This window comes from Pagrus major, chromosome 4, assembly GCF_040436345.1.
Source record: "Pagrus major chromosome 4, Pma_NU_1.0".
Taxonomy (NCBI): Eukaryota; Metazoa; Chordata; class Actinopteri; order Spariformes; family Sparidae; genus Pagrus; species Pagrus major.
This window is the reverse complement of record NC_133218.1, coordinates 2,133,071-2,155,762: the sequence shown is the minus strand read 5'-3', so window position 1 is coordinate 2,155,762 and position 22,692 is coordinate 2,133,071. Positions and strand designations below refer to the sequence as shown.

Sequence of the window (22,692 nt, the reverse complement as noted above, 5' to 3'; positions counted from 1 at the left end):
ACACAAAGCTGAACTGATAATCCTTTAAGCATTTGTTTGATTAAAAGTGTTCTGAAAAATAAAACTGCCTTTCAGAATATTATATTATACTATTGGATTATAATTAATAATAGATTAATGTGTTCATCATTTTAATGTTGCAACAGGTTAAGATAGCTGGATAGCTTAATCTATACAGTAACAGTACAGCAATTTATTGGTTGATTTTTATTTAATATTAATCTGAATCGGCACAGTAACTAGTAACTAGTTATTAAATAAATTTAGTGAAGTAAAAAGTACAACATTTGCCTCCATAATGTAGCAAATAGAAGTATAAAGTAGCAGAAAATGGAAATATTCAAAGTGGGGTTACTCAAGTACCTCAAAGCTGTACTTGTACTGTATTTGAGTATAAGTACTTTAATCCACCACTGGGTTTAACAGAGGCCTTACATGCAGTAATGTTATGTCTATAGTAACTAACAATAATGCTGTGTTCAGACCAAACGCAATGCTAATTATTCGCGTCTTCTTCTTTGCGTCTAATCGCCCCAGTTGGCAAGAATAAAGCAACGCAATTTCCTGCTTTTGCTTTTGACACCAAAACTTGCATCAAGTGAGCATTCGCGTGAGTTCAAAATATTGAATTCAAGCAAAATGTTCATGTGATGCTGTGTCACGAAAGCCAATGGGCATTGACGTTCACACTGACATCATGACGTCCACTTCGGTGATGTCCGGACATTCATGAACAACAATGGAGTAGAGGATAATAATCACTAATCAACGCAGTTTGCGGACACCCAGAGCTGTACGATAGCACATCTACTCGTACCGAGACAGGACAAATAAGGAGCTGCCATTGAGGGAAGTGAGCTAGAAAGTAAGACTACCTGGTAAATTTTGGAAATACGTCTCAGCACAGCATAGCCCAGATTGATCAAACTCCATTTAGAGAACAAGCATTGTAAAAGTTGTTTGCTTGTCATCTGGCCGACAGACCTGACGAAGCATGAATTCAGGTTTTTTACAAGGCGCCATTATGATGTTGTTATTTCAGCGTCCTTCTGATCCATTTATTGCAGTCAGATCACAGAGAAATCTCCTTGTTTGGGTTCATACTTATGTGGTTCACAGTTATTTTAATTTGCGTTACTCTTGCGAATAGACACGATTAAAAATGTATAACCCTGCGATCAAACTCATGTGAGCGACGCAAATATTTTCTCTGCGTTTGGTCTGAACAACACATAATATTCTGCACCACTGTTCCAAGCAACAGTCAGAGACAGCTTCAGGAGACACTTCAGTAATGTTGGTACAGTATGACTGGCTGGCTAAATAGTGGGCCAGTCAATGAAGTTGTTGAATTTCACTAACGCTGCCATGAGCATACGTTATTTGCTAACGCTACATACAGCATGTTAAAACACCGACTCATACAGGCGTGTAATGTTACATCTGCAGCGTGGAATTTTAAATAAGTTCCAGTTGTTACTGGCCCCAATGTTACTCAAAACTATAACATTAGCTGTTGGTGCAGAAATATACTCTGTATTATCTTGTTATTGGTATCTCTATAGGCTAACGTTATCACTCGTATAACTGTTGTGGAATTTCGGCTCGCTTGACCATTCAGGAGAGATGAAGAAGACTTAGAGATACCAATGACTTAAGTTGAAGTAGTTTATACAAACTTGATCAAGGAGGAACAACATAACAGTACATCTGTCTGCACAGAGCAATATCATGTTTATCCTAACAAGTCTTCCCAAATGCTCAAATTATATCTACAGCTTCAGGAAGCATCCCTCCCATACATGGTTATCTGTTTAACAACATAGCAAGGGGGGTGAATGCAGAGTTTCTCACCTCTAGCCAGAGGAATAGGAGGTAAATAGGTGACAGACACTAAGTCTGCTAACATAGATAGATCGAAGGCCTCCTTACGAGTTTTACGCAAACAGTCAGCTTTGCCTTGGCTGACTAACCAGTGGCACACTAGCGTTAGGTCAGCAAAATAATTTTCTGGGAAAACTTGAAGTTATCCCTCTCACAGCTATTGCCAGTTGTGCAGCCTGTTTGGCAGTTTGATTATACAGAGGCTATATGTCATATATTTGTTTGTTATGTTTTCTTTTCATTTGTGAAGCACTTTGTAACTTTGTGAAGAAAAGTGCTATATAAATAAAGTTTATGATTATTATAATTATTATTATTAAATAATTACAGTGTCCTATTTATGGGAGAAAAATGTGATTTTAAATTGCCATATCGATTAGATAAAATTACAGGTCCGTTGGACTTACCTTTTGATGTGGTGTCGTTATCAAACTTAACCTGATCCTTAAGGTTGATACGGCACACTGATTAACTGATAACATTTTAAAATCGGACTTCATATCAAAATGGGTGCCAACCCCTGGTGTAAAGGATTGTGATGTTTTATCTCAAATACCTGCTGTCTTACCTTCTTAATGCTGCTCCGCCAGCTCACAGGAGCTTTTCCCCTATATCTGCCGTGTGTCTGCGTCTGTCAGCGGCACAAAGCCTTCAGTGTTGATTGGCTATTACTCTGTGACTTGTAACCAATCAAACAGTGTTGTGGGCGGGACATTACGTGAGACTTCATCCGTGCCCCAGAGAGGTGAATGCAGACAGAGGGGCAGCTGCAGCAAAGCGGAAGTAGCCCACTGTTAGAAAGCCCATGTTGTTTATGTGTTTTCATCTAAATACCGTTCAGTTATTGTGTTTCTCGGTGAGTTTTCATATGTTCGACGCTCAGGAACGCACCACAGTCGTTTCGACGCTATTGAACGCACCACACCTGTGTGTGAGATGCCGTCCTGTGAAAGTTAGTTTTCCTCCTGATACAGCAGTGGATAGCTCGCGATTTTCCTTTTGCCTGTTTTTTTCCCAACATTCACCTGTACATCTTGGGTTTATTGTGTGTAAATGCTAGAAGGTGAGTTTGATGGCGTTTCACTGTCCAAGTTGGATGCTGTATTGTGTTATTTGTATTATTTACCTGTGAATATGGCTAATGCTATCTCATGCTGCTGTGATGTTCAGCTAATAAGGTAATTCTCACCGTGGGTGCTGTGTGTGTCTTGGGAGGCGATTTGTTTACAATATATGATTAATATCATATGATTGATTGCTGAATTCAGTCCTTTATATCCAGAGTTGTGTTATTATATGTGTGTTATGTATGGTGTGTTCTGCACTGATTGTTGCTTTGTATCTTTATTATAGAACCACAGTCAAATAAATCCACCACTAAACTGGACATCTGTATCCGTGTTTTTTAACAGGGACACACACCATACACTTTGCCGCTCTAAACCCAGCTAATTCTTGGAGAACGCCTTATTTCCTTTTTACCCGATTTTTAATAAACAACTCTTATTGGCGGGGTAAATAAAACCCTGATACAGATAATCAGCAAAATGCTGATAGGATTCCTATCCCTTCTGATATTCATCTCTGCACTTTGAGCAGTGTGAGATACATGTCTGGGCTTTGCTATAAATCACGATCGACAGTCGATACAGGTGTTTGTATCACAGATTGATCTGGGCGTCTCACGCTCTGCCACAGCTGACTGACCTCACGCTGAGTTCGGGCTGGGTGTCAACATACTCTGCAGACTGTTTCACCAGCAGGCTGAATGACAGTGTACAGTTTTCACATCGACTTGGCGCCAGCTTAATAGCGATGTATACGGCTGGGACCGATGACTTTAAGTGACCATTTGAACGGAGTGTGAGATGAAAGAAATACGCGATGGTAACAAGTGTCACAAGTTGACCTGGACGCTGCGCACTCAACGCCACAGCTAACAGCGCTCTGCACGCTGCTCTCGAGCCGCTCGGCGTGAACAAATGCCTCAGACTGTTCCACCCACCAGCTGTCTGTAAGTACAGACATCCGCGACACAGATATGAGACCGACAACATGCACTTTTGGACGATTTATTGACAGTTGCGTTTTTTTGGACAGGCATCGAAACAGTCACCTACACTGTCATTGTGCGCTCTGTAGCGTTCGTTGTGAAGTGGCTTGCAGATCGCGGACCCCGGCATTTCCGTGTGGAATAGTGGTGTTCAAGCCAAGTCAACATTAATATTCATATACATGACTTGGATCGATGAGCAGGGTGATCGGAATGTTTTTCCTGGTTGGCGGACAGGGCCGAGGACCCCTCTCGAGACGGGATTCTCTAACCACACCTCCAGCACATCTGGGACCCTCGCCAGTTAAAATGAACACCAGTTAAACTGTCACACCGGATATCGGCACCGATAATCAGTCCACCCCTAACCCTTACCCCAAACTTAACCACCAAAAAAGCTTCATACAAAACCCCAGAACACTCCAAAAGTGCATACAAATAAATAATAAATAAAAGATTACAGGCCTATGAAAATGTATTGCCTTTATTATAGAAGTGCAATTAACTAACTACTGAAACTAAATACATTTAAACTGCTAGTAAAATATGTGTTTTTGGCATAAACAGAAAACTAATCAAATAATAGAAGAGTGGGCCGACGTCAGATCCCCGGCCTGAATTATTATCCTAGTCAGTCATTAGGCTCATTCGAGATGAACTGCGCCTCGCCTGGAAGGTGGACGAGACCAGGCGGCAGCAGCAGGGGGCGGTGACAAAAAGCTGCAGTCAAGTCGGACAGTTTCCAGCCGCCATCAAAGAATATACAGGAAGTCAGAGAAATATTTACATCCTGTTAGATCCATCTGTAGGCTACCTGTAGTTTGCAGAACACGTTCAGATAGCTATGGCTGAAGAAATTGCGTATGCGTTCTTGATCGCTGATGAAATTAAAGCAGAAGAGATCCCCCTACTTTTCCATGAAGATGGACTGGAACGGAGAAGATGATATGTGTTATGTAGATATTGAAAATGAACCAGAGCATATGGCCACTTTTACAGTTCATTTAGTCCAGTGCTTTGTATTTTTCTCTGATCGCCGTCCAGTGAAAACCACGTATCTTCATGTGTGATGATTCTCAAGTTATCAGTTAATAATGGGTTTAGAAATTCTCCTACATCTCAGGCAAATTAAAACACTCTAACAAAACATTTGAATAACCTAGGAATTTTACTCTCACGAAGTTTAAAACAAGGTTGTATTTTTATTATCCCATATAAAGATGACATTGTGGAGATACATGGTTTTCATCGGTCAGCAATGATTTCTTGATGAGTTGTATCAAAAAGACAGACACAAATATCGTTTTAACATTTTAAGTTTGTGTTGCTTTCTTTAAGTAACTTGACTTGACTGGGCAAGAGTGGTGTGGAAATAATGGTACCCGGTGGTGCACTCCCCACCCCGGAGCCACCAAATATTTCATTCATTTGCTGTAAGGACACAACAGAATTTCAGTAAAAATCAGACAGGTACAAAGTGGTATTTTCACACTAGTTTGCTGTGATAATTTCCCCCCCTTCACCAGTGTTGCAACTATGAGGCACTGATGAAGCCCCATAGTTAAATTGTGGGTGGCAAAATACTGAACAGGACAAAAGGGAGATTGATACTCTTCAGAAAGTCCCACTAAAATGTAAGATGTACATACAGAGCAAGCACTTACCAAGTAATATTCCCAAGTAATCTTGCCTTCTCCTGTTGCCTGAGATCGGTCTGTGTTTGAATTCTGTAAAAACACTGTAGTATTGTTAAAAACATTCATATTGTATTCTAATCCACTGTACCTGTCTGGGATTCGTGGCATTCTGGCTGGAAGGATGGAAATGGGACCAAGTTGTCTGAAGAGGATGACTGCTGTGGTAACGTGTGTTTCAGGAGTGGGGCACTGGGTGAATGTAGTTGCAGGCTGGGTCCGAACCTGAGTGGGGGTGGTGGAAACTGTAGGCTGGGGAATAAGAGTGGGGCACTGGGTGAATGTTGGAGGTTGAGGAGTGGGAAAGACAGGAGGTTGGGTGACAACACTGCTTGGGTTTACTGCAGAGAAAGAAAGCCAGAAAATTGAAAAGACTCATCCATATGTATTTAAATATTCATGTTTGGCATAATAAAAAAAGAAAACTTACCTTGATTGTGTTCTGCAGCTCTTATTTGCTTCAGTATGTCAGTGGCATACTTGTTATCTGGAAAAACAGATCTCATTTAATAAATGCCATCCAAATTTCTAATGGTATTAAGGTATCATACTTTTCTTTTTTACTCATCAGTTCTCAGTCTTTCAGCAGTTTCTCTGCTCACTCGTAACTGAATGGCACCTTTGTCGTCTCTCATGGTAATTATGACCTTATCCATTGTTGTTGGTCAAAACTGGGTTCTGCAGGTGCCTTATATACCCAGCTGCATTACAAGACCTTCTTACCACACAACTGCTTGAAATGGAGCAGATCCATTGTATGGGAACCCTTATAATTGTGAACAGATTGTGCCCATCACAGTGATTGCTGTTGTGTGTTTTGATGATTTTGCTAATGATGTCATTCAAGAATGTATTTCTTACGCTTTACTGCAACTGTCCAATAAATAACCAATATATTTATCAGAACTGAAGTTTGACTCAGTGTGAATATTTTTTCTTTAGCAGTTGCTGTTACGTGATATGTAGCCAGAGAATAATGGTAACTTTGCACATAAATTCCACTGTGTTAATCATCTTAGTGGGCATATGGGATGTGGTGTGATTTTTACTATTTAATCTCACAAATGTAACAAATAGAAATACAAACTTTGTACCAATGAATTGATCATATTTTTTAGGTTCACGGTTTTGAGGTTATACAAAGTGGATTTTTCTAAAATGATAACTACTTTTCACTGTGGTCTAAATTTGTCAATCATAACTTTTTATTTGTTTAACGATGCCACTGTTACGATTGAGGTGAGAATCAGAACGACTGGGCAGATGTTAGCCCTTGGAAGTCATATTTTCTGAATAAGAATTGCCTACAAAGTAGATTTATGTAAAGGCACTGTCATTTATAAATCATACAATCCCTAAATTTAAGAAATTGAACTACTGAATTAACAGTCCAAATGTTCTCACAGCTACATATATAGGCTACACATGGGGAGGTGGAGCAGCAAAGGTTTCTTATAATCTTTATTTATTGATGTATTTATATTTGTAATTATATACAGTATATATGTGGGAATATGTGTGTATCTGGCATTGTATTCTATTCTTTGTTCTTTTTGTCTGCCTTGTAAAACACTGATTGCTCGTTTTGATAAGTGTTATATAAATAACTTTTATTATTATTATTATTATTATTGTTATTATCAACCACACAAAATGTTTGTTAACAGATTAAACCTTCAATTTACAACATGAGATTCATATAATCTAGCATTAAATATAACAATTACACAGAAAATTAGGATTTTCGACAAAATGTAGTGTTTGTAGTCCTAACTAAGAGCCAATCAGCTCTTTGATCAGGCGACAGCCAGGGGTTTCCCATCATGCCCTGAGGTCTTGCAGTCGGTGGAGAGCAACTGCAGCGCCTGGCTCTAAAAACTGCAGCCGCTGCAAAAAAACTGCAGCCTATGTTTATTATCAAGCATTTTTACCGCACCAATGTGGAGAAATTCAAGTATAAAAGTCCCATATTTATACCTGCAGATTCCATATTTTCATATATTTGAGCTACTGTAAAAACACACTGCTTAATAATTCCTGGCTATGGATGCTATATTTGACTTCTACACATCTAAAACTACAACTATACTTGATATCAAGTATTTTTACTGCACCAATGTGGAGAAATTCCAGTATAAAAGTCCCATATTTATACCTGCAGATTGCATATTTGACCATATTTAAGCTACTGTAAAAACACTTTGCTCAATAATTCCTGGCTATGGATGGTATATCTCATTTTTTCACATAGAAGACTACAAGCATACTTAATATTAAGCATTGTTACTGCACCAATGTGGAGAAATTCAAGTATAAAAGTCCCTTGTGCTGTAAAAACACATTGCTCAATATTTCCTGGCTATGGGTGATATACTGTATCTGATTTCTACACATAGCCATAGCCAGGAAATATTGAGCAATGTGTTTTTACAGCACCTCAAATATGGTCAAATATGCTATCTGCAGGTATAAATATGGGACTTTTATACTTGAATTTCTCCACATTGGTGCAGTAAAAATGCTTGATATCAAGTATAGTTGTAGTCTTAGATGTGTAGAAGTCAATTATTGAGCAATGTGTTTTTACAGTAGCTCAAATATATGAAAATATGCCACTTGGAGACACAAATATGGAATTTTATTGTTGAATTTCTCCACATTGGTGCAGTAAAAATGCTTGATATAAAGGACACTTGTAGTCTTCTATGTGTAGAAGTCAAATATACCACCCATAGCCAGGAGTTATTGAGTAATGTGTTTTTACAGTACGTCAAATATAAGAATCTGCAGGTATAAATATGGGACTTTTATTTTGGCATTTCTCCAATTGGTGCAGTAAAAAAAGTGTTTTTTATTCATCATGGGCGCATGAAACACTTTAATGTAACATATTTTATTTTAACGGAAGTGAAAGTAAAAGTTATTTCCTAGTTCAGACACTTCCTGCCGTCAGTGAGGTGCTGTGTGTGTACAAAACATGAGCTCCTCACAGTTGAACCCCGTTTTACTGGAGATTTCTAACGACTTGTCCCCTGAACAGCTGGAAAAAATGAAGTTTCTGTGCGAGGACATCGGGAAAAAAGAGCTGGAAAAGATCGACACTGGAACAAAACTGTTCCGGGTTTTGAAGGAGAGACGCAAGCTGGACCACGACAACACTGCGTATCTGTGTCAGCTTCTCACAGAAATCTGTCGAGAGGACCTCTCAGACAAATTAAAAGGTTTAATAAGGAAGTCTGGGTCAACGAGCTACGAACCGCCCGAGACGGAGAAAGGTACAGTGAGCGGCGCTGTAGAGTCACTGTGTTCAGACAGCAGCAGGTTCAAGGAAGGACTACTATTTCTGCCACTACTACTACTTCTACTGCTGCTACTACTACTACTACTTCTACTGCTGCTGCTGCTACTGCTACTACTACTACTACTACTACTACTACTACTGCTGCTACTACTACTACTACTACTAGTAGTAGTAGTAGTAGTAGCAGTAGCAGTAGCAGCAGTAGAAGAAGTAGTAGTAGTAGTAGTAGTAGTAGCAGCAGCAGTAGCAGCAGTAGAAGAAGTAGTAGTAGTAGTAGTAGCAGTAGCAGCAGCAGCAGTAGAAGTAGTAGTAGTCTACTACTACTTCTACTGCTGCTGCTGCTACTGCTACTACTACTACTACTTCTTCTACTGCTGCTACTGCTACTACTACTACTACTTCTACTGCTGCTGCTGCTACTACTACTACTACTACTACTTCTATTGCTGCTACTGCTACTGCTACTACTACTACTACTTGTACTGCTGCTACTACTACTACTACTACTACTACTACTTGTACTGCTGCTACTACTACTACTACTACTACTACTACTACTTCTAGTGCTGCTACTACTACTACTACTACTAAAACAAATGTAGTCAACAGTCCTGCAGTAAATGTGATTCATGAGGCTGCTCAGTTTGTGCTGCTACTGAACTGTATTGTGTTCGACTGACAGGTCAGGCACCAGTCAGTATAACACAATACAGTTCAACAGCTCGACAAACTGAACATCAGAACCTTCATGAAGGAGGATTTATTCTACTGCATGCTGTACTACATTAGTTTTCTAGTGGTACCGAATAAACTTGACACTTAGTGTGATTGACCTCTTAAATCTGCTTAAAGTATGATCAGCATCATGACAATGGGATTGACCTGCTTTTATTACAATTTTACTCTTACTTAGACATTTTGTCCTAGAATGGGCCAAGCTCCAAAAACACATCCTACATTACCCACAATGCACTTTGATAGTCGAGGTGCACAATATTGATTTTTTTCAGTCGATAACTGATAATTACCTGCTTCTTATGGCAGATACCAATAAGATAAATGATAATATAAATGTATGTATTGAAAAAAGAAGTGCCTAACCTGTAGTTCATTCACATATGAGGGTAAGAAAGGCTCAGATGTAGTGAGTATAAATTGATGATTTAATATTCAATAACTCTAATAACGTGTTGTTTTAAAACTTTAGCTCAGGGAAGTCCACAGTGCAATGAGCAAATACGGAGCCCTCACATTTCATAATCCGACAGTTCTTCTGAATTTGTAGTTTCACATTGCTCTGACAGATGTGATCTCTTTATATGCTGTTATATGTCATAATTTGCTATAACTCACTGTGAGAATGATGAATGCCTAGTCCAACTTAGTGTGAGGCAACCATTAGCTGTTATATGCCGTCTATTAGTTGTCTCTGAACTTGCCATGGCATGTGCTCATTGGGAACGCCCAGTGAGAAAGCACTCTGACTGATTGACTATGTACTTGACTGACTGACTGACTGTTTACCGTCTGACTTACTGTCTGACTGACTGAGTGACTGACTGACGCACTACCTGACTGACTGACTGACTGACTGACTTACTATCTGACTGACTGTCTGACTGACTGACTGACTGACTGACTTAAGGCTGGTTAAAAAAAAACTAAAAAACAAAACTTTGATCAACAGGACAAAATCTTACATGTGGACAGTTTAGCAGTGTTGTAAAAAGTACCAGAAGTCAAACCTGAGTAAAAAGTAAAGATATTGTATTCACATGTTATTTTGGATAATACTGTTAGAACTACAGTTCCCATGATGCTTTGCAGGTAATATTGTTGATCATAAGGATAGTTAAAATGAAGTTGTCAAGAGTTTTATTTTTTCTTTCTAAGCAGATGTATGGGCCTTTATTTATGATGGAAATCATATATAATATGATATCCTAAATAAGCCTATATCCTTGGATTGTGTAAGTTTCATGTCTGTGTGTTCTGTGAAGAAGATGTAAGATTTCTGACACAAACTGCAGCAAATGGACACAAAATGTTTCTATCTCCTTCTATCACATCCACTGTGTCTGTGATGATCAGCAGCCAAACGACAATAACTTCCTGTTGTGCATGCCTTTCACCTTGCATAGTATCTTAATCTCACGTCTCTCCCTCTGCTGTTACGTAATTTACGTGAACATTTTTTCCCCAGTAGCCCACTTTAGAGCAAGTAGAGTTTTACTGGTCCCTTGTTTTTTTCACAGGCTTGCCAACCAAAAGATGAAAAAACTCTTTCCCTTAAATTGATAATTCATGATAACATTTCAGTGCAGGGGCGATTCTTGGGTCAGACCTTTAGGGGTGCTCAGCTCCCATACATTTCAAATTCTGTCAATTTTTTTTTTCTTCCCCTCAGCTAAACAGTTAGTTCTACCATAATAATCTTCACTACTTGTCCACTTTCTCATCTGGTTCTTTCTACTCTCGCTCTTGTTTTGCAGAGAAAAAATCATAGCCTATTTTTATATCCATCTATGTAAAAACAGACATTTCTTTGGAGCCATATGAAGTATGAAGTACAGTCAACGTCTTCACCGCTTTCAAATTCATGTTGCATCATACAGAACAAAACAAAGACAGACATCACAAGGCGTAACATAGTGAGTTGTCAACTTGAGTCATCTTAATTTCCCCTGTCTCTCCGAGGGACCAGTCCACTCTGCTCCATAGTGGAGCCCAGCCAGCACAAGTCTCACATAGCCATACCTACCTCCACAACGTGTCAGCTGTACGCCCGCGATAAACAGACAGAGGAGGAGAGATACTATTGCTTTGGTAAATTACAACAAAACGCAGTAAAGACTTGCACTGTGCTGAAATGAGTGCACATTAATGAGGTAAACTACATAAATGCATATATTCTGTTTCTTTCAGGGGGGTGGGAATGTAAGAAAAGAATTTTGATAATAGGCTAGTTATTTTAAAATTGTAGGGGCACTTTTTCAGTGTTTCAGTGAATTACATAGAATAGGGAGAGATAAAACATAAAGGTGTTTGTGTGCAAAACAAACAAATGCTCCTATATTTCAACACTTACAGTAAAAAGACTTCAATCACTCCCTTATTTATAAGACATTAGTTATATATTTGCATTTTAATCCAAGCAACGAGTACAGTACAATATATTGTAGGAATGCCATTATTATTATTGTTGTTGTTGTTTCTCATAATTATGAAATGTTTCTTTTCTAACCCTCAATGTCTCCTCCTCCTGCTCCTTCAGCCAAACTGGACATTGCCACAGAGGTGATTTCCGAGAATCTGGGAAGGAATTGGCGTAAACTGGGCCGCAAACTGGGTTTGACTGATGTCAAACTGGAGTCCATCTCCAAGAGGCATCCCACAGAACTGGAGGAGACGGCTGTGGAGCTGCTAAATGAGTGGAGGAAGAATCGAGGAGCCGAGGCCCGAGCAGAGGATCTGATAAAAACCCTGAGAGCCTGCCAGTTCAACCTGACTGCTGATAAAGTGGAGTACAGACTTGCAACCCTCGAAAATTGATAGAGTTTTACGGATCAGATAAGAGCGAACTTTGGAAAAGAAATGAAAGCTCTGATTTAAAGAAATTAAGTTTCAAGAGAGTTACACACAGATATATTAAATTATGCCAAAAATCAAGACCAGACATCTTTGTTGAGGTGAATTACATGACTTCCTGATTGAATCATGCAGCAGAGCAAGAGTAAGTGTGTTTAAAGGGCTGATCAGAGGTCTGTTAATGATAATGATATTGCTCAGTTTTCATGTTTTTATCTGAATCTGAAAACAAAAGAATGAACTCGGTAACATTCTGATTTATTAAATATTGATTACTCTACTGACTTATGGAGGTGGTGGTAGACATTATTGAATGGAATATGCTGTTTTTCAGTTTCTGCTATTGTGAAATAAGTTACTTTTGTCTTTTCAATGGAACAAGGTAATACAGGGACCTTCTAAATGTCCTGTGACTTATATTAGCATGCAGTCACTAGATATGTGAATATATAGGCGATTAGATGGAAATAGTAAGACATTTTGCAAAACCCACTTTTTCTTCATCTGGTGAGATCAATACAACTTTCATATCTGTTTATCAAATATAAGGCCACACCGACAGCAAACTGCTGTTTCTGCACATTGGTTTGTGTATGTATTAAACAAACAAGTTGCAACCTGTTGATTAGTGAGCTTTAGAGGGGCTGTTCAGAAGACTGACCAATGGACTAACCAGGCTAGTTGTTTACCACGTCTCCAGGCTTTGTGCTTTGCTAAGCCAACCAGATTGTTGGTGTAGCTTCATATTTAAAGATTTGATATGATATATGTAAGAATTCTGCATTAGAATGTCTAAAAACAACTAGACCTTTGTTATAAATTTTGTTGAGTTATACTTACAAGTGCTCTTAAGAACATTTGGTGGGCGTTTCATTTAGTGGGCTTTTGCTGTCGCACTTGTGGGATACAGTCAGAGAATGAGGATGGCAGTTGGCGAAGAACACTAAACATAATGTGAACAACACTAAAACGTTACCTCCTCCATGAACAAATGTGCCCGAATCACATCAAATAGATTTTCATTAAATAATGGTGTGCTCATCTCTAGCCAACGAATTTGACCGGGGATCATGAGTTTTTATTCGCCCCAAACAGCCAGATAATTTTACTGTACATGTACTGTACTGACGTAAACCAGTGAGCAACATTCATTAGAAATTCATATTGTGCATGTAATAGACACATATGGTGGCATCAACAACCCCGATGCCAGAAAATGAATAAAAGCATATTTTCCAATTTATCGAACTATTCCTTTTAATATTATGTTGTCTAAAATGAAACAAATTGGAAGTCATTGTAATAATATAAGGAAAACAGCTTACTGATCAGAAGCTATCCAACGGTTGATGATTTTTTTTTTCATGTGACATGAAATCCAGTGTCTCATTAATATATCCAGAATCTACAAAGTGTGTATATTCTTTGCAATTTAATGAAATTGTCAGGCAGCAATCCGCTTTTTATGCTTTAAAATGTTAAGATGTATTTTTACAGGACAACCCAAAACCCTCATCTTCTTCCCTCGCTCTGTTGACATCAGGGCAGGGGGGCAAGGTCAGGTGAAGTTTCTGCAGAGGAAATGCATGTTATTAGTGGAGCCTTTTTGAAGGGACAGTGTAAAAGTGGGATTGATAGGTGATAGCTGTATGAATATTCCAATGTTGACTGTAACATTAAATGACAGGTTCTCATTTCACTAAGTCCGTTTTAAAACAACACTCATATGCCCATACATCAGCCATAACGGTAAAAGGGCTAATAGGTACAGTGATGACTACATCAAGCAAAAACTTTCCATGTTCATATGGACACCTGGGTATTGATTTAAGACAGACATGAATAATTGTTGAAGTGTAAAGGCCCACTTCACATTTTTCAGACACAGTTCTGAGGGACTGCAGAGAATTTCCTTCACTGTGACTCCACAGACTACTTACAGCAATTGTACAGCCTGTTAAGCCTATCAATGTCATTCCTGCTCATCTGGGTGGCCTGGCCAAATGATACATTGCTGTCAGGAATGGGCACCATAGTGGGACGGTTGTTCTTGGAGAAGGCGTACCTGGAGAATAACAGACGGCACAATACAAAGCTGGGTGAGCTTGGAAATCATGTGCAGCTGGCCTAATTAATAAGACCAGGTACCCCTCACTGACACCGACTCTAACACCCCCTCAACCCTCTGCAAGTTACATCAATGTAGTGTCTACACACCTGACTCACTGCACTGCAGTACTGCAGCAGCAGTGATCTGCGGAGGTGACTTCCTTTGCCAGATGTTTATGTACTGTAATGTGGACTGCTTACTGGAGGGAAACGCACTTTACTTCTGAGTTCAGTTAGAGTTGGCCTGAATTTAAACTCACAGACACAATGCCTGTGGCTAATAACGTTGCTAATGCTTACAGCTAGTGTCCAGTAAAGTAAGCTGGCTGTTTGGGGAGGATAAACACTACATGAGTAACGGGAATAAACACAAAAGATCCTGCAGTTAAACTTGCTTCACTGGTGGTGAGCACACCATTAAACAACCGCCACTGCTGATGAAAATCTACCTGACATGACGCTGGCACAAATTTTAACGAACGTGGTCATGTTTTAAAGTTTTATTCTCCTTAAATGTTGTCTTTTAGGCTGACTTCCATACCCCAGAGGTATGAACCGACCAAACAAAATGCACCTTACTTTGAGTAAATTGTGGATTTCTCTGGTTTGAACATTGTTGGAAGCTTTTGGGATAATGTAAGTACACAAATCAACAAAATAAAGAACATAGGTCTAATCATAACAAGTAACATTTATATTGCACATACTGTTTTTATAGTATTTCTGTCATATGTTATTTTTTTAATTTTTCTTCATGTTTCGCCACGTGCAGTATTTTTGTCTTTCTTTATATTTTTTACTATGGTATTCTTACGCACCAAAATACCATGGCAAATTCCTGGTATATGAAAACCTACTCAGCAATAAAACTGATTCTGATTCTGAAAAATTTGAAAATCTTCAAAGACCCTAATAGCAAGTACTTAAATGCAGTTACAAAGGTGGTATAATGATAATGTATTAAATTAAGTAAATGAAACAAAGATGGGGTATCCATACCTCTCATATTGCATGACAGAGTTGTAGTCATAAGGAGTTCCCTGGTTCAGAGTGTTAATCTTATCGAAGTTGTACGCCATACCTGCAGAGGTGAGAGAAAATACATGTCACAGACATTTACTGTGAGAGGATTTGCATTTCAATTCAATACAACAAACATGGTTTCAGGAATGGTTTGCCAATTGTTGGCCAGTAGGGGATTTGACCCAGCAACCTTTGTATCCCCCAGAGAAGGTGACTTACTGAATGCACAAAAACTGGGGTATTCTTTTCTTGTTTGTTTGTTTTGAAGTTTGGAATGGGAAATTTGTAGAAATTTGGTTTCACTTTAATAAGCCACAGCTACACAAACAGGGCATGGAGATATGTACGTACATAAAATTAATGATGGCTGGACAATTTTTGAAATTACTGCTAAGCCCCGACTCTTGGTCCAATTATGGTCCACAGAAATTGTGATGCTGTTGGTGCTATTAGGAGAGGATGTGAAAAACATTTAAAAAAACAAAAAAAAAAAGCAATCAAAATGGTGGACAATTATTTGGACAGACTTTTATGGCCCAGGATGATTTGTTGTAGAGCATATTGAGTTGGACTTGTGACAAATTTCACATCAGTTGAAGTTATGATGTTAGGGGGGAGGAGCTTCAAAAAATGAATTCCATCTGGCTGATTTGGCTCGTATATCTTGAGAGGTATTTTATAATAACAATACAATACATTTTATTTACAGGCGCCGTTCAGAGCACTCAAGGACACCTTACAAGACCAGGTTAAAAACCAACAAACAGCTTTCAAACATACAAAAAAATCAAAGAAGACAATGGTATAAACTAAACGCCAATACAATAACTAGAAAAATACTTTCTAGTTATTGTTACTTAAATAATAAGTAACAAAAAATTAAATCTGTGTGCGGGGTCAATGTTTACAACTGAGAGATGAGAGTGTGAAGCGTAACTATCACTCTGGTCACGAGAAGAGGAAGAAAAACAACATGAATGACGTGAATTGTGGAAACAGCAGTCAGGAAAACCTTTTTTTCCCTCTCTCCAAGTGTAATATCAGCAATCAACAGTAATATTAAGTTGATGTGTGCTAGCTTGCAGAGCCAGTGCATCTCTCTGTCTGTCTTGCTAACGTTAGCTGGACTGGGCAGTGCATCTGCTCTCTGTGTTCTGTGACTTTGTCCCTGACAGAAGTAAGAGAGAAATACAAGTTTTTATAACGTTTGATAAGAGCCAACGGGCAACTGTGTTAACAAACTTGAACATGCTTTATACAGCTTTTGCAAAACACTACACACACTTCTCTACATCAGACAGAAATCTAACATGTCACTTCCTCATGTCACTGTCACTGCCTTTCAGAATGCCACACCTATGAACCAGTGTTTGATTTTTTTACTTGATTTCTGGCTAATGTAACAGCCAGAAAACTGATTATTTTCTCTGTTCATTCAGAGGCTATTTGTGCCTCTACAGCAATTCATATAAGAAGTCATGGAACGAAACAGTCTTACCATCAATGATGTTTTCCCAGTACACCCTGATGTGGTTGTCCCTGTCAGAGCGGGTCTGTTCATGGTTGAAGCCAAGGGCATGGAGCAGCTCATGCTGGACGGTGCTGTGGTACAGACAGCCCTGACGGCTCAGAGACACAGTCTGACCACCACCCTGACGACCCACGTAGGAATAGCAGCTGTCGACACATGAACACAGTTTCTCAGAAATCATACAAAATATTACCATGAAGAATTGTAAAGGGAAGTGTTGCTATTTGGTCCTATTTGGTTACAGCAGTGTAACAAGTCTGTCAGATCGTGTCTATTCAAACATTATTCTGTATTTCCTCACTATCCTACTAATAACCACTGACCACCATCAGTGGCAGCTTCAAATGTTTTCTTCAGTATTTGTCATTAAGTCCTGGGGAAAATAGTCAACTAATAACTAATATTCTGTGGTTAATGAAATGTAAATTCATTTGTGTTTCATGAACATGTATGAAAGTAAATCAAAGGGAGGGCTGAGGTGCTTTAAAGTGACAATGAGCAACTTACAATTTCTTGAAAGTCCTGATACAAAGGTTTTTATTCATGTATGACTGAGACACAAGACTGCTTGAAGGTTTAAATTGTTGGAGGTTATGGCTGACATCATGCTGGTGAGTTGTGAAACTACAGCCTGAGTCTTACCCGTCCCTGGACTCAATGCTCAGCCACTCATAATCACCGTTCTGGTAGGGTCTGAAACGGATGCAGGAAATGGAAGAGAAAGACTCCAGGCCACGAGTGATGATGGATATCTCACGAGAGGCTGGCAGGACAAATATGGCATGTTGAGAATATAGGTAGCTGTAGTTGAACACTGTCTTACTCTTACCATACTCATTAATGTTGTGTAAGTCAGCTGTGTCCACTGTGAACTTTTAGTAGGAACAATTCCAATATTATTATTTTGGACTGTTGGCAAAATTACTGTAATTATATTATTACTGCAGCAGTAGTTATTATTTTATTATTAGACAAAGTGTAGAATATCAGTGGTGTTATTTCACTGCTTTAATGTTTTACCACATCAACTTCATTAATTTTTGTAAATATAAGCTTATTCTGAATTTAATGGCAGCAACATGTATCAAACAAGTCCCCAGAATTAACAAAAAAGGAAAGTTCCTTATTGTAGCTTATACAAAGTGTCATGTGTATAAAGATGTAAACATTTATGGGGATATCCATCTAAATTAACTGTGACTATAGCTGTTATCATATGTGGCAATCTTCTGTGAGTAAAATGCATTAGTCCCTATAAAACTAAATCTAAGTAAAACAATCAATGCTTACAGTAGTGGTTGGCGATAAAGTAGGGGATGTAGACTTTCCCATCGCTCCACTTTTGCCACAGGCAGCCTCTGGAGGTGCAGGGGTCAGCGTTTCTGTCGGCCTCCGACTTGATAGCAATGTCTCCTCCGATCAGGGTGGGTTCATCAAAGTCAGGGGCTGCAAGACCAACACAGGTGTGTATTGTTGTTGCATTCAGGTTGGAGCACATTTTAACACCACCATATGACTTATCCAGTAAGGTGTCACAGGCCAATAGTGACTGATTATTTTTGGATCAGAGGCTGCTAAAATCTTTCTTTTATTATCACAGTGGAACAGCCAGAACATCATTGGACACTAAAGCTCTACAGAGGCGTGATAGCGCCACCGCTGTGGTTTGCCAAATATAACTTATGCTGTATGATTACTTGTTTCAAATGGATAACCAAAACTGTAGGCAGATTTGTCTGCTCTGTCACCAACATTCACAAAGTAACAGTCCACTTCTATTATTGATGCGTAAGGAACATTTTAGTCCCACCTTAAAGTGTGTTGGTTTTGAGACCCACGCTTGTAAAACAAATTGTTACATTTTGATTTTTTTAATTCATTTTTTCTCCAGTATGGCCACTACAGCATGGTTAAGGCCTGAATAAGGTTAGGGGACTAAAACAGACTAGTTGAGGTAAGGAAACGCTCTACTCACTTCGGTCTCTGTTGGCTCTTTCCAGCAGCTCACCAACAGAAAGCTCCCTGGATGTGTCCTCCTCAGTGGTAGCAACCTCTGCGGAACACATTGCGTATGATACTGAATGAACTGTACACATCATTATTTTGAAAATATGAGCTTGACATCAGAATCACTTCAACTGTAAGTGCAGGAAAATCATCTTGATTGCTCATATACAATTATTCATTACATTTGTAATAACAGAAAAATGAAATTCTAGATCAAAATACATCTGTTTTACTGCTCAGTTTTTATTTAAACTTGAATAAAGAGGGGTTGTTTTTTTTCTTACCTTCCTGTACTCGCCCGCAGTGACATGGTAAAGAAGAGTAAAATGTTATGGAAAATCATTCACAAAGACAGGTTATAAAACAACTCTGAACTCTGAAACTTACTGAAATGTCCGGTTTTACAGAAATCTTAAACTGCAGGCAAATTAGCTAAAAAGACTCTTAAAATGTTTGGTGCTTAGGATTTGGTCAATGCAAATAAGGTTAAATTTTTCTGTATGGATCCCTGAGATGTTAAAATAGGAAATAAATAATGACATAAGTAAATACATGCAAAACATGAATCTAAACTCAATTTATTGTTATAATACATCAAATTAAAAGTTTTTATTTCATAATGTCCCTTTAATGGAGAGTTGTCACTAACCAAATGCACATTCTGTCAGCTAGATAACTCCTCCACCATCAGAATTAGGAGTGCCTCAAGAAACTCTGGGGATATTTAAGTAACCTTGCTAACTTGGGGGATTCCAGGAGTTCCTTCACCAGCTCAATATAGAGGAGAGATTACTATAGAAATTTAAATAACTCAAAATGGTTCCAGAAAGATATTTTTAGAAATTAAATAATGAGACTACAGAAAGCAGAAAAGAAAACAGTTTGATATTTGTGTTCTCCCAGCTCTTCATAATCCTGCAGCTGCTCCTTCATACAAATTAAAGTCAGCAATGCAGTTAAGCATACACTTCCAACAATGAAACATTCATTTAACATTCTTTCTATTAATCTATTAATTTTCCTTCTGGATGAATTTGTCCTATAGAATGAACGCTTTGTATCTTGTTTATGGAGTTTCTGAGGTGTCTCTATATTTCCATTAACCTTTATAATATCTAATTAATGATTGGCCTGTGTTAGCACCCTACATGCAGGCCTTCATGTCATGACAGTGAGATGATTTCTGGAATGTTCTACCTTGGCCCAGGAAGAGGACACCAGCAGCAGAGTTACAAGAGACCAAGAGAAAACCAACATGGTTGAAACGGACCTGTAATAACCAGAGAGAAAGAGGGTGAAGAAGATGAGGAGGGGGAGGATATAATACTCTGCATGTCAAAATATTAATGTAACATGCCAGGCTGTCAGCTAAATCAATGACACTGTATAAGAACACTGAAAGTTATAGTGGTAAAATAGGACGGGGATCTTACCTTAACTCCTGCAGAGAGAGCAAGTGTCTCATTGTTATTCAGTGAGAGTTTTTATGCTGTCCATGTACTCCAAGAGCTAATCAACAACATGATATATCAGAATGTGCAAACATAGCAGCACACCTTTATCACTGTAAATGGAAACTTCTGAGCCGTTGCAACATGTGTGAAAAATTACATCTGTTCACAGGTGTGTGCGTGCATTGGAGTACAGTATTGCATTTCTCTATGCAGCAATAAAAAGGTTTCTTATAGTGCCAGTGAGGTCCAACATTAATGTTGGCTGATCAGGTCTAACTCACAGTTGTCGTTCTGGTTCATCGTGAATGTGTTGGATGGGGTTGAGGTCAGAGGTATGTGCAGATCAATTTCCTCCACACTAAAATGGGAAAAACATTTATTTATGGAACTGGCTTTGTGCATGGGGATATTATCATGTTGAAACAGGAAATTACTTTTAACAACCTGAAAACAATTTGAAAATATAAAATATCACTGACTGCTGTGCTGAACTACAGAGCCCTCGCCCATGAATAACAGCGCCAAACTTAATGTGGGTTAGGATTAAAATATGTGAGCAGGGATGTCCACATACTTTTGGCCATACAATGTTCATTTTAATGGAGCTTTTGGTTTTAATTTCTTACGTTATTTTTTCTTAGATTGGGTTTATCACATGTGCCTTATAGGAGTCTGTCCAGTTCAAAAAAGATCATGTGATATGACAGAAAGCTACATAACAGCTACTAAACGGACCTTTGTGAGGGAGGACTGTTTGTCAGCTGCTCTTTGTCTCACGCTGACATACAGTATATACATGTACATATATATATATATATGTGTGTGTATGTATATATATATATATATATATATATATATATATATATATATAAATATAATAAATGTGTTTAAAATATAAAACTAAAACATATACATTTGTTCACTTAGCTGCTTCTCACAACAGTTAATTATATGACTCACCTGTTTTTAAGAGGTATTTAAACAAGTTAAAGAACAGCAATGTTTGGGAGTTTTGGAGTTGGGTGGTGCAGCTATTTACACAATCATGTTTTTTTTATTTCAGTAGCGAGCTATGTTTTCCACTAAACAGTGGGTCACTACAATGAAACACTTCCACTGATACAGTTTATTTTATAATAAAGGTTTAAAAGATTAGAATTGAACTCCAGCTCCTGCACGGACACACCTGCACCTCTCCGTCTTCTGATGCAGAAGAAAATCAATGAAACAGGCTAGTTTAATGGTACAGGGCAGAGTGACACCTGTCCATAATGAAGGGGCCTTCATTTATCATTGAAGTGTATGAAAATATTACTGCTGCTGGAGTTCTGACAACTAGGATAAACTTGTTTTGTCGTGTAATTCATTACACCTTGGAATAATAATGCATTTGTCAAAGAAATTACTTAAAAGCAATATAATAGTAATGCATATGTTTAATAAAGTAGCCTACTTAACAGTGATATAACAATAAATGGTAACACTGTATAATAATCATCATTTAAAAAAAATGGTAACGTTACAGCTAACTACGCTTTAGTTATTTGTAAATAAACAACGAAATGCTTTAGAAACGATGTATTAAGCAATTCTTTATTGTAAAGTAACAACTGATGTTTATTACATTTTATTATTGCTTAATAAATGGTTTAGAATGTGTTTAATTATTGTTAACTGTTAAATAACAGTTGACTAAAATGCAATTATCTATAAATGTATCATTAATTAATGTGTGACCATACTTCTGGTATTTTGTTTATTATATGAAATAAAAGTAAATGTTTCTTGTCACATTAGATGTGAAATAGCATTAGTATGTTGAGTAGGTTTAAGTGTGACTGCCACTTTCAACAAAAGTGTAGGTAGTTTCAAAGCAGCTTCCCCGACACTGTTCAGTAGGTACTGTGCTGGGGAAATACTGTTCGTACGTATTCATTTGTATGTACTTATAAAAAATATAGTGAGATGTAAAACTGTGGAATCAGCCAATAAAAAAACACCACATTTTGTAATGGAATGCATTTTTACATTTAATTACAAGTTTACAC

The 22,692-nt window shown here is 38.2% G+C and overlaps 2 protein-coding genes across 2 annotated transcripts; one reads left to right on the top strand and one right to left on the bottom strand.

Moving 5' to 3' along the window:
- The first annotated feature begins 8,596 nt into the window (after positions 1 to 8,596).
- Positions 8,597 to 13,763, top strand: LOC140994645 (FAS-associated death domain protein-like). Its single transcript, XM_073464380.1, has 2 exons — positions 8,597 to 8,906; positions 12,207 to 13,763. Exons 1-2 carry the CDS (start codon positions 8,609 to 8,611, stop codon positions 12,482 to 12,484), a joined length of 576 nt encoding a protein of 191 aa, XP_073320481.1. The 5' UTR covers positions 8,597 to 8,608; the 3' UTR covers positions 12,485 to 13,763.
- A 689-nt stretch (positions 13,764 to 14,452) lies between these two features.
- Positions 14,453 to 20,944, bottom strand: LOC140994769 (high choriolytic enzyme 1-like). The gene is made up of 8 exons (XM_073464544.1): positions 20,926 to 20,944; positions 19,475 to 19,483; positions 19,159 to 19,236; positions 18,474 to 18,629; positions 17,826 to 17,946; positions 17,151 to 17,329; positions 15,629 to 15,710; positions 14,453 to 14,585 (listed from the first exon to the last, which is right to left on the bottom strand). The coding sequence occupies exons 1-8, from the start codon at positions 20,942 to 20,944 to the stop codon at positions 14,453 to 14,455; spliced, it is 777 nt and encodes a 258-aa protein (XP_073320645.1).
- Positions 20,945 to 22,692: the final 1,748 nt, after the last annotated feature.

Excerpts from the sequence above, each read along its gene's own strand:
- LOC140994645 (XM_073464380.1), top strand. The coding sequence starts at position 8,609 with ATGAGCTCCTCACAGTTGAACCCCGTTTTACTGGAGATTTCTAACGAC. Across the intron at positions 8,907-12,206 it reads ACCGCCCGAGACGGAGAAAG|CCAAACTGGACATTGCCACA; the intron begins GTACAGTGAGCG and ends CTGCTCCTTCAG.
- LOC140994769 (XM_073464544.1), bottom strand. Across the intron at positions 18,630-19,158 it reads AAGAGCCAACAGAGACCGAA|CCCCTGACTTTGATGAACCC; the intron begins GTGAGTAGAGCG and ends TTGGTCTTGCAG. Across the intron at positions 17,330-17,825 it reads AGCATTGAGTCCAGGGACGG|CTGCTATTCCTACGTGGGTC; the intron begins GTAAGACTCAGG and ends ATGTGTCGACAG.